Here is a 12129-nt window from a genome sequence, read left to right on the forward strand (position 1 = left end):
TGCAGTAGTTCCAGTTTGGATTCCAGGGAGATGCTCTTGTTCCTCCATATTGGCTTAATTTTGCCACTGCTGCTGTTTTGCACAGTTCTTGCCAGAATTTCTGCCTTTGATCCTTCATCAGTGATGACTAGCCCCCAAATACATGAACTGTTTTACTGTCTCCATCTCTTGTCCAGTGACAGTGATGGGTGAGCTGATCCCATCATGTTTGTTTGTCATCAGCTTGGTATTCTCTGCACTGATTTCAATGCTGTATTTTGCAGAGGTTTCATCCAACTGTTTCACAACATTAGCAAGTTCATCTTTGTAACCTCCCAGGCCATCAGTGTCATCAGTGGACCTATATGAGATTTTTCTTCCCTCAGTGCTGACTGTACACAGGTGATCTTTTAGGGCATAGGTCATTTTGTATTCCAAGTAGATGTTCAAGAGGTTGGGAAAGACAGGCAGCCTCCCTGCATTCCAACAGTGGTGCAAAACCACTTTCCTGTTGTGCCATTGAGGAGAACTGCTCTGTTGGCCTTGGTAAGGATGGTAGAATAAGTTTGATGGTAAGGATAAGTTTGTGACCAACATTATACTTCTTCATGTTTGTCCAGCGAGCTGTGTGCCATACTCTGTCAAATACCTTCTTAAAGTCAAAGACGTGGAAGATGTCCTGCTAGTGTTGTACTTCTGAAGTAGAACATAAAGGTTGAAAATCTGTTCTGTTGTACTTCTTCTAGCATGAAAGCCAGCCTGTTCTTCAGCAATGATATTCTCTGCTTGGGGCTTCAGTCTGTTCAATATGACTTTCAACATCACTTTGCTGAGATGGCTAATTAAGCTTATGCTCCAGTAATTTTGACATAATTGCAGGTTGCCTTTCTTTGGCAGAGTGATGATTAATGACTTTGTCCACATGGAGGGCCACTCACCTGTCTACTAAATCTTGTTACAGATCTTGGTGAGTATATTTATTACTATTTTTCCCACAGATTTCATCAGCTCATCTGGAATGTTGTCAACATCTGTAAACTTTCTGTCTGTGATTTCATAGCTGTTTCCAGTTCTTCATACAGCATTGGAAAATCATTCTATCTTGTTGAATCTGGGATCTCTAGGACTAGGCTCCACCTTTGTCTGACCATTGTATAGATCAGAGCAGTAGTTTGTCCATCTATTGATTATATCCCTTTCTTCTGTGAGACAGTTCCCTTCTTTGTCTTGAATTGTGTTGGCTTTGGTCCATCTTTCCTTCATCAGATCTCTTACAATCTGGAAAGCTTGTTTGCTATTTTTATTAGTGATGCACTCTTCAATTTTAGAGCATTTTTGATCCATATCTTCTTGGCCACCTTCATTGCTTTCATCATCTTTCTTCCAATCATTCTGCGTTTATCAGATCACCCAGTGCTATGCTTGTCTCTCTTGAATTCTCTTCTGATGGCATAGATTTCATGCATTTCATCTGTGATCCAATGTTTTGCCTTCTTACAGTGTTTTCCAACAGTGTCCATTGCTGTCTCATTCATTACAGCATTAAAATTGTTGGTCATTGTTTCTGCACCTTTTAGAGCAAACAGCAGGCCAAATTGTCCACTTGTAGCTAGCAAACAATATATAAAATGGTTAGACTAGGTAGGCATTGTAGAATTCAATATTTCATTAATTATTTTTGAGCTAAGAAAGCGTCTTTGTTTTTAAGAGTTTTTACTAATAATTTCATAATTTAAACCCATTGTTTTCTCCTGGGGCATCAATTTTTTTTCATTAAAGGGAAACTTACAGTATGTCTTAAGGATAGATACACCACCCAGCTCGCCATAAAAAGGCTACCATGTCACAAGTGGGTGGTCTAGTTAAATAAATATTTTTCTATTTAATTTTTATCTTATTTGAGTAATTCCTTACTTTTCTAGTTAGAATCATAGAGTCATAGGGCTGGAAGGGACCTCATGAGGTCATCTAGTGCAGCCCTCTGCTTCAAGCAGGATCAACCCCCACAAAGTCATCCCAGCCAGAACCTTGTCAAGCTGGGACTTAAAAACCTCTAGGAATGGAGAATCCACCACCTCTCTAGGCAATGCATTCCAATGCTTCACCACCCTCCTGGTGAAGTGTTTTTTCCTAATATCCAACCTACACTTCTCCTTCTGTAACTTCAGACAATTGCTCCTTGTTCTGCCATCTGTCACCACTGAGAACAGTTTCTTTCCATCCTCTTTAGAGCTCCACTTTAGGAAGTTGAAGTCTTCTATTAAGTCACTTTTCAGTCTTCTCGTCTGTAAACTAAATATGCCCAAATCCCTCAGCCTCTCTCATGTGCTCCAGCTTCTTAATCATTTTTGTTGTCTTCCACTGAACCTGCTCCAGCACATTCACATCCTTTTTATACTGGGGGGCCCAAAACAAGACACAATATTCCACATATGGCCTCACCACTGCCGAATAGAAGGGAACAACCACTTCTCTCGGTCTGTGAATTCATGCATGTTTAATGTTGTCGCTTTGGTGTGATGGAGTTTTGGTGTGGATTTTTTCTCTTGCCACAGCTTACAAAGCCTTCCAATTTAATATGATTTATGAGTGGTTTGTGTTGCCATGACACCTAAATCATGCCTAACAGACAAACAAAAGACAGGCTCCTGCCCTAAAGAATTTACGAATTATCTATATATAAAAGAGAGATTTGTGTACATATTCTTGAAAATGGGAACTTCAGGTGCCCCACACCTTGTGAAAAACCATATCCTTCTGTAACTATCTAAAAGTAGATTTGTGGTTTGTCCTCATGCTAACATCCAGGAAAGATAATCTCAACTAATGAGGGCTTGTCTATACAAGCATATTACTTCACTACAAATTGGAGTATGAATCTATGCTGCACTAGCCTGACCCAGGTTAAGTATACATGTAGGCCATATGGAACCGTTAGCACAATCTGATCTAGTCCCTTTCAGAAATAAGATCAAAACTGTTAGTGCACCTCAGCGGGGTTCACAAGGAGTGCACAGGAGAACAGTGTGAATTAGATTCAGACCCCTATTTGCCACAAACGAAATATTTCTGTAGATGAATCTTAGGGATGTGAATTTGAAGTGGATTTGTGACAACAAGTTAAATCCCTGTGTGGATGTTGTTATTCAAAACTAAAGGATTTAGTCTTAAGTTGTCTTATTTAGATTCACTTTGTTATTGAACTATACTAAACAGAATTAAGAGCACTGGATGAGAGAGTTCACATAAGCTGGGTCTACAGTACAAAGTTCTGTCAACAGAAGAGGCCTTCTGTCGACAAAACTAGGGAACATCCACACTACAAGTGCATTCTGTTGAGAATCTGTCGACAGCGTAGCAGTTTTCCTGTCAGACTTCTGTCTTGACCATACTAGGCATAGCACCATTTTTGACAGATTCTGTCAACAAAAAAATAGTGTAGACACTCCAGGGAGCCCTCTGTTGACAGAGAGGGCTTCTGGTTCACTGGGCTGCCCTGTTTGCAGAGCTTCCAGTTGGCTGTTCTGTAGACAGAGGGCTGGGCAGTCTGGCTGTTCTCTGTTGGCAGAGGACATTGACAGGGGGAGCCTGTATTAGGTGTGGACATATTCTGTAGATAGAAGTTCTGTCAGGAAATATCCGTACTCTATGGTGTAGACACAGCCATAGGGCTGTAAGAAGATTTAACCAATCCACATCAAATTAATATCTTTAGCTAATTCAGAATAATTTTCCTGTACATCCTTATATAGGCAAGCACTTAGTTCAGGGATAGGCAAACATGAATAGTGGTCGAGCTGCATGAGTGGCCCTCCTTCATCTCAGTAGGCTTCGGTAGTGGTTTACTAGGTTCCATTTGTCTTTTTCCTTTCCCCATGCACCTGCACCAGTGCACCAGTGCTCCAGAGCCCCATACTTACCTGCACCACCCCCTTCCTCCCAGCACTTTCAGAGGGCAAAAATTACCTGGTCTCTTCTCTGTCCTGCTCCTCTCCCTTCTTCCCAGAGCTGGAGTGCTGTGAACAGCTGATTTGTGGCATTGCAGGCTCTGGAAGGGAGGTGCAGAAGAGGAGATGGAGCACAAATCAGGTGATTCACAGCTCCTCAGAAACAGCTGCAGGAGATGAGGTGGGAGTGTGGTGTTCTGGTGCTCCAGTGCATGAGGGGCATATGAGAGCAGAGAGCGGCTAGAGGGTCCACAGGCTGCAGGTGGAGCTCCAGTGGGCTGCATGCCCACCCGTGCCTTAGTTGTTTACATTAAAGCATTCAACTTTGCAAATGTTTCCCTTAATACATGATAATTGTTAACTGTATGGTCTCTTTGCTCCTGATTCTCTGAAACAATTCCTTTTCAACCTAAAAAGAAATAAACATGCAGTGCTGATGCAAATCCAAAGACTCTGGCTGCCTGAGAGTCATTATTAATCTGTCCAAGTACAGAAAAGGATGGTTTTCTAGCTACAACATAGAATGGGAAGTCAGGTGATTTGGGTTCTATTCCTAGTTCTTGTGCTGATTTCTTAATGAAACAAAGCAGCAGAAATGTAGCACTTTAAAGATTAACAAAATTATTTATTCAGTGATTAGCTTTTTTCTTCAGATCCATTAGGTCTGTCCCACAAAAGCTCATCACCAAATAAATCATTTTGTTAGTCTTTAAATTGCTACATTTCTGCTGCTTTATTTTGTTGGAGTACAGACTAACATGGCTACCTCTCTGTCGACTTTTTATGAGTTATTTACAACAGTTTTAGCATATTCAAACCTATGCCTTGCGCAACATCCATGATAATATTTATTTGAAAAAAGTAGCTTTTAAAAACTGCTAGAAACAGTAATTGACCAAGAAGAGATTTTTTTCCTGATTATGATTTTTCTAACTGGAACTGTTTTTATTTCAAATTCTTATTCTGGAGAAACTAGGCTGGAAGTCTGTAGAAGCCGTATCTCCTCCATGCATTGTTATCGTAAGCTCAGTTACTGTTCAGATTTACTTGTTAGCTTTTATTAATTGTTGTTGATCCATGTACAGCAAACCATATTCTTTTGAAACTTTAGAGCCAGGCAGGAATTTCACAGGTGAATCTGCATTTTGAACCAAAAAGAAAATCAAAATTTTCTGGGAAGTAAAAATTTAAAAAAATCATTTTGGGGTATTTGAAACATTTTATTTTTGTAAAAATTAAATACTTCATCCTGATTTTGACTCTTTTTTCATTTTATATTTTAAATTTTGCAAAAATTTAATTTTTCACCCATTTGCATTTTCCAACTGAAAAGCTTTCCTTCATAAAACTTCTGTCCAGCTCTGCAAAATGCCTTTCTCATGATCTTGCAGTCAAATGTCCTCATGCCCAACATTCTCAAATGTGGTAGGCAGGATTTTAGATTATCTGCCACACAAAACTGCAAAAGAGCCACCAGAGAACCTGATTGCTAGGTGATGGGTCATTTGCTTTCATTAGAGTGTCTGTCCTCTTCACTGTGCATATATTTTGCAGTACTCTAAAATACACTGAAAGAGTTAAACGAATTGCATAGCCAAATGATTAGAAAAAGCCAGGGCTGCAGAACTGTGCAGTCAAGAGCTGATGAGGGCTTACAGTTTGAAAAAGTACAAATTTCAGTGATTCACAGTTTTCATGCACAAAGTACATTAATGGTAAATTCAGTTTCTGTTGTTTCCATTTGTTTCTGGGGGAAAGAAACAGGCAATAGAGGCTTGTAGTTACCATCCCATGATGAACAACAGGTTCACATGGCCCCCTGTATGCCAGTGAACTCTGCGTTAATATAAAGACTGCTTTTTCAGGAGCAACAAGCACTTTGAATCAAAGGGCTACAAAAGACTGTGATAATAGCAGTGCTCCATTTGCTATCTCAGTAAAACATTCTCTGGACAACACTCGTGAATAACATTAAAAATGCTACATTGCAATGCCTATTATAACCCTATTTAAGCTGCTGTTTTATTTTTGCACAGATGTGTGCTTGAGTGGCTAAGTATAAAAATGTAGCCTGGTTATGTGTTTGTTTTGTCTTATTCTATTTCTTTTTTTCTTCCTCCAACAACTGATTCGGAGAATTCACTCCTTCGATACATGAGTGAAGACAAGATCTTGGTAATCCAAGAAGAGCCTTTGACACAGAAAGACAACAAGAGAGACACAGGCCGCAGGTCAAGGAAAAAGGGCAAAACCACAAGTAACCCAAACTATCCAATTAGCCCATCTATGTTGACGTCTGCTGTTAGTGCTAGGCTTGAACCTGGGCAGCAAGATGCCCTGAATTTCTCACTAGCTGAAAGCAACACCGTTCCACTTTATCACGTAAGTTCATAAACATTTGAAATTTTAGTTCTTTTCTGTGAATAGCCATTGGCATTAAGATTACTGCAGCAGAAGTATGATCTTATATTTTATTGTCTTGTCACAAAACAAAAAAGCAGTCCTGTAGCACTTTGAAGACTAACAATATGATTTTGAAGTGCTACAGGACTACCTTTTTGTTTGATAAAGATACAGGCTAACACGCCTGCTTCTCTGTGACTTATGGTAATTGTGTTGCATAGCAGGATTCTACAGTTCATTTTTCACATCCATACTATAAGATACTGAACTCCTCTGAAAACTAACCTGATATGAAAAAATTCAGTTCAAAATACAGGGAACAGTGGCACACAATAGACAGGGCTATGCTTGTGGCAGATGTAGACTGCAGGTGCTGCTCACCTAGCTAAGCTGGGCATAACTAGGATTGTAGCCAGTGAGGCACATCTTATGTGAATATAGTGCAGATAGACCAGTAGCCTGTATGGATATCTTCAGTTTCAGTAGTGCCTCCCATATCTCCACTGCGAAAAAGAATGCTAAAATAGCCTGCTGCCAGTCTTCCCAAGCCACAGTGAAAGATTCTGACAAAGTGGAGGAAGTCTCTGAACACACCTATCTCAGTCCAAAGGTCACATTCTCCTTGTATTTTACTACAGTTAGGCGGTGTTTACACTACAAAAATAACTTCGAAGTAGGGCACTACTCCATTCCCAGGAATGAAATAAGGACTTCAAAGTTGGGCGTCCTACTTCAAAGTTAACTTCAAAGTAAGGGAAAATGCGTGTAGACTCCCTGCTGGCTACTGCTACTAATGTCCAGTATATGTGCACCCTTAGTGAGTAGTAGTTTTGACATGGTAGATGATAAAGTCTAAAGGAGTGTCTAGGGCTGGGGTCAGCAACCTTTCCAAGATGGAGTGCCGAAATTTGACCTTTTGACCTCTATGTATGGTCCAAGTGCTGTTGATACATTGAAAGTACTAATAGCCCTACTTAGAAAAGCTTCAACAATAAATTAATTAAGGATGCAGAGCAGTACCATTTAGGTGGTGGTTGGTTGCATTAGCTGGTCTTTTTGTTAATCCATAGGTGGCATGTCTTTGAGCAAGCTCTCATGTGCCAGTGAAAATCAGCTCGCATTCCACTCTCGGCATGCATGCTTGGGGGCTGCTGACCCCGATCTAGGGTTTCCTTTAACCGTGCATTATTTTGTATTGCATTGTGTTGTATTGTCTTCACCAAGATTTTAGCTCATTAGTTAATTATAAATATGCTTGATATTTATGAGATTGCCCAATCTTTTTTCAATCTTATTAAATTACTGGATTTAATGACTTCATGTGGCAATGAGTTCCATAGTTCAATTGCACATTGTGTGAAAAAGTGTCCTTGTATGTGTTTTGAATTTCTCACCTTTTATGTTATTGAATGTCCCCTTGCTCTTATATTATTATGCAAGAAGATCAGCATACTGCTATTACTAGCCCATTCCTGCTTAGCAGAATAAAAGCATTTTTGTTCTTACCTGGTAAACTGAGTTTCTTTAGAGTTCACCAACAATCTGGAAGGCCAACCATAGTGATATAGCTCAAATTGTGTCTTTTTTTTTCCTCAGAGTGATTTGATTGATTAATATTGATACAAAGAAAGTTACCTATAAACTACCTATTCTACATGGGAGGAGGCTAGAACTTGAAAAGCCTAACAACCATTTGGGTGGGGCTCCCTGTTAGAAGATAAGGAGAAAGAAGCACAGTCCAGATTGGTTGATCCACTGTGCAAACCCTCAATATTCAAGGAAAAACTAAAATCTCCCTTATTGTAAATTGGTCTAATAGAGGGCCTTGAAATACACAGAAAGGATCACACAGCGATTTAACCCCTCTGTCACTGAGAATATACCAGAGACAAATCTGGTCCTGTGTTTAATAGTGTTGAAAATGAAGTTATTGTGAAATTAAATAGTATTTTGTAAAACTATTTTAGCAAAATACTATTTCACTTAATATTTCTTATTTTAATTCAACCTCAATTCCATTGCATCTATGTACACAATTTATTACTCCAAAGTGCTCCAAAAGAATGTTAAGTATTGGTGGACTGTTTTTGTCAGCACAAACAAATTCTCTTGCTCATTGAAACTAGGCAAATGGTTGCCTCTGAGACACAATTAAGTTGTTATGCATTGGATTTAGCTCTGTAACACTTCATTAGTCTTGGTAAACAAAGGACATTTAATTTAACCTATAGTGTCTACAGGCATGAGTATGCAATTCAAAACAATTCTTTTGTCTTTCTCTGGAACATGTAATTGTAATCTTACAGTATATTCTAAGATGTTAAGAAGCTTTAGAACCAAGGAGCAAATGGCTTTTGGTTTGGTTTGGTTTGGGAGAAGGGAGGTAACACTTCTGTTCAGCTGCAGTATTAACAGTGATGTTTTTGAAGTTTGAGTTATGCTGCTTTGATGTTCTCAAACAGCTGTTTCTACCTTGAAGAAAATTACTTCAAGGCTTGATCATGTGTGCTTGGGCAAAAAGAAAATAATATAAAAGCTTCTCTAGAAGGCTTTGTATTCTGCCTATTCCCAGTCAACCATTCACTGGGAACCTACCATATTCATTGTATACATTTCCATACACTTAACTGTTCAGTGGGAGACTTTGAATGGCCATTATAGAATCATAGAAAGTAGGGATAGAAAGAGCTTCAAAATGGCATCTAATCCATCTTCCCATGAGGAGGAATGATTAAGTAGACCATACTTGACACATATTTGTCCAACCTGTTATCAAAAACCTCGAGTGGCAGGAATTCCACAGCCTCCTTTGATAACCTGTTCCCGTACTTTTCTACCCTTGAAGTTAGAATGTTTTCCAAATATCAAATCTGAATTTCCTTCACTGCAGGGTAAACCAATTACTTTCCTCAACAGACATGGAGAACAACTGACCACCAAACTCTTTATAACAACCTTTCCTATATTTGAGACTGTTATCATGCCCTCTCTAATCCCAGTCTTCTCTTCTCTAGACTAAGTGCCTCAGTTCTTTTAGGTCAAGTTTTCCAAATCTCTTGGGAGTTTTTTGCCCTCCTCTGAATCCTTTCCAATTTTTCCACATCTTTCCTAAATTGTGCTGTCCAAAACTGAACAATTTACTTCCAGTGAGGCCTGAACAGTGGTGAGTAGAGTGGAACAGTTACCTTATGTATCTTACATAAAAAGGTCTTATTAATGTATCCCAGAATGGCATTGTTTACTCCTACTCTGTTTGAAATCCTGAAAGCTGGAGCATAGGAAACTATAGATTTCTGGAGGCCATATTGCAACCATCCAGAAAAGACTATCTCACTATTATTCCTTCCCGAGATGGCAGCATCAGTCATACCATTTGTTTCCCTTTCAGATGTAGTTTCACACTCAGGAACTGGATCCAGTAATGTTCCCCACAGCTCAACAGACCTCCCTGAGGCAGGCTTTTCCTCTTTAGATGGACACCTTAAGACCTTCTGTGTAAAACAGGCATATGATATGATCCTAGACTGGAGCAATTGGCAGGACTAGGACATGCCACCTTGGATGCCTTGGCCATTCTGAACAGTTTCCACTTATCTGTGCCCTATAAGAAAATCTGATTGTTTGGTTCCAGATCAGGGACAGCCTATATGTGTGAATCTGAGGTGATCAGATCCCATGCAATCAGACCCAATAGATACAGAATATTCTTTTATCTTAATACAACATACACTTTAGCAAGAAGAGGGAGATAGGGGTTTTTCAGTTTAATTAAAAAAAAAAGAAAGAAATGGAATGAGATAGTGGTTCAAGTCTGGCCAATAATGTTGGAAAGTCTTCTACTTCTGAAGCTGCAATTCAATACTAGAAGGATTTTGGCAATCAGCAAAAGCAATCTGGTCCAATTCATATTCAGGTCAACCAGTTTTAAAAAGAGGCTGACAAATTATATCAGGTTCATTGCGTAGTGTGTTCTTTTTTCATGTTCACTTCCCTCTAATTCAGTTGTTGTGGTAATAGTGCAAAAATCCAAGTCCAAGTCTCTTACACTCCACTCCAAATGAAAGGGGAGGGAAAAGTGGGGACATTAGGAAGAAGTTTGTTTTCTTTAGTTTCTTTGAATATGAGAGGGGCCAAGTAGGAAGCCGTAATGGACAGATATCAATTTCTATATTATGAAAACATTTACTTTTCATTAAAATTTTAAAAGAAAATGACCGTCTGCCCTTATAAAAGAAGTTCAAAATGCTGCTAAACATGAACCTGAGGGCATTTTTTTGACATTTCAGAAACTGTATCCAGATCTATTGCTTCACGAGTAGCTCTTCACGGACATGTATGGCCAAGATCATCATCATTACTTGTAGAAACAAAATCTAAACTAAAGCATCTTCCTTTGAAGAAAGTGAAGTTTTAGAGACAAAGGCACATGTTTGATGGCTAGATCTTTAGTTTAGTTCAGACTATCAGAAGAAAGACATCGTTTATTTTCAGGTACAATAGTCAGTACTACAGACCTTCTTCGTCATCAATCATTGTCACCTTATTTTATCAAAAGAAAGCAGCAACACCAACAATAGTGGTCTCAGGCTAGTGAAAAGGCCTAGTAATGTTGGAGAAGCAGTAAACAATTTTCAGGTATATCCTTATTATCCAGTATCAGACCATACGTGTGACACAACAATCAAGAGCTTTGAAGAAGTCTTAGAATATTCTATCTATATCTGTATACCATTTGTCTTTTATATCATAATGTATGGGGCTCCAGTTCCCAGACCCTGCAGGGCATGGAGGCTCTGGCTTACAGCCCCATGGCAGCCTTCTGGCTCCCATACTGCTGCAGGACAATGGGGGACTCTGGCTCCTCATCCTGCACTGCTGTAGGGCATGTGAGGGCTCCGGCTTCTGGCCAGCAGCCCCACCTGCAGGACCCCGGGCCGGAGGCAGATATGGGGTTGAGGTGCCAGTACTCAGTACCGGCATGTACCAGCACAAAAAAAGCCCTGATTTTATACAACATGTATTTGACTGTTTATATGTAATGGGTAATCACAAGAGTGTGGATGAGTGGAGATGCTCACAGTTGCACAGATGGTCTATAAAACATTTAGTGAGTCAGCATTTCTTTCAGGTTCAGTAGCAAGTTCCCCAGTTTTGTTTAAGATATGTTCCTCCTCAGTTCAGGGGGGCCCTAATGTACACTTTTCTTCCATTCTAGTAATATTAAAGCTAGTTAAGGGGAAAAAAAAAGACTCGGCCAAGATGATATTACTTGAATCTTTATAGCCAAAACAGCACTGGTATGCCAATCTGCTCCTTCTGTTCAAGGGACTAGTCAAGTTGCGTCTCGTGAAAATGATTTTTTTTTTTTGCAAGAGGAAGGGAAGATATTTTTCCCAGAACCCCAACCATTTTATACCATGGTTTGAGTGACAGAAATTCAACAGACCTAGAAAATTATTTTTCATGTTTTAATTGCAGTAACCAGTGCTCTAGAAAATAGTTTGAAGTTGGGGAAGGGGGGGAATATTATTTTAATGTCTAATAAGGGTGTTGTCCCAGTCTTGATGTCTATATATTACATTGTAAAATTTTTATTCCATGTAAAAACGGTAGGTTTGTCTATTTCCTCACTTAAGGTCTACTTAGGCAGGATAGTATCTTTTCATATTGATAGTAAATCTGTTTTCTCACACTCCTTAGTTAAAAGATTGGTAAACATTTATAGAATTTATACCCACCAGGATGAGGCCTAGTTCCTTTAAATTCATGTCTCTCCTTTTTGAATCTCTTAGTGCTTCTT

The 12129-nt window shown here is 39.3% G+C and overlaps 1 protein-coding gene across 1 annotated transcript in view; it reads left to right on the forward strand.

Moving 5' to 3' along the window:
* The window catches only part of LOC142020423 (connector enhancer of kinase suppressor of ras 2-like), a 581534-nt gene that overhangs the window by 410062 nt on the left and 159343 nt on the right, over positions 1 to 12129 (forward strand). The window contains exon 14 of the mRNA XM_075008216.1: positions 6063 to 6308. Within this exon, the coding sequence (XP_074864317.1) occupies positions 6063 to 6308 (246 nt within the window). The remainder of the gene's footprint in view (positions 1 to 6062; positions 6309 to 12129) is intronic.

This window comes from Carettochelys insculpta, chromosome 13, assembly GCF_033958435.1.
Source record: "Carettochelys insculpta isolate YL-2023 chromosome 13, ASM3395843v1, whole genome shotgun sequence".
Taxonomy (NCBI): Eukaryota; Metazoa; Chordata; order Testudines; family Carettochelyidae; genus Carettochelys; species Carettochelys insculpta.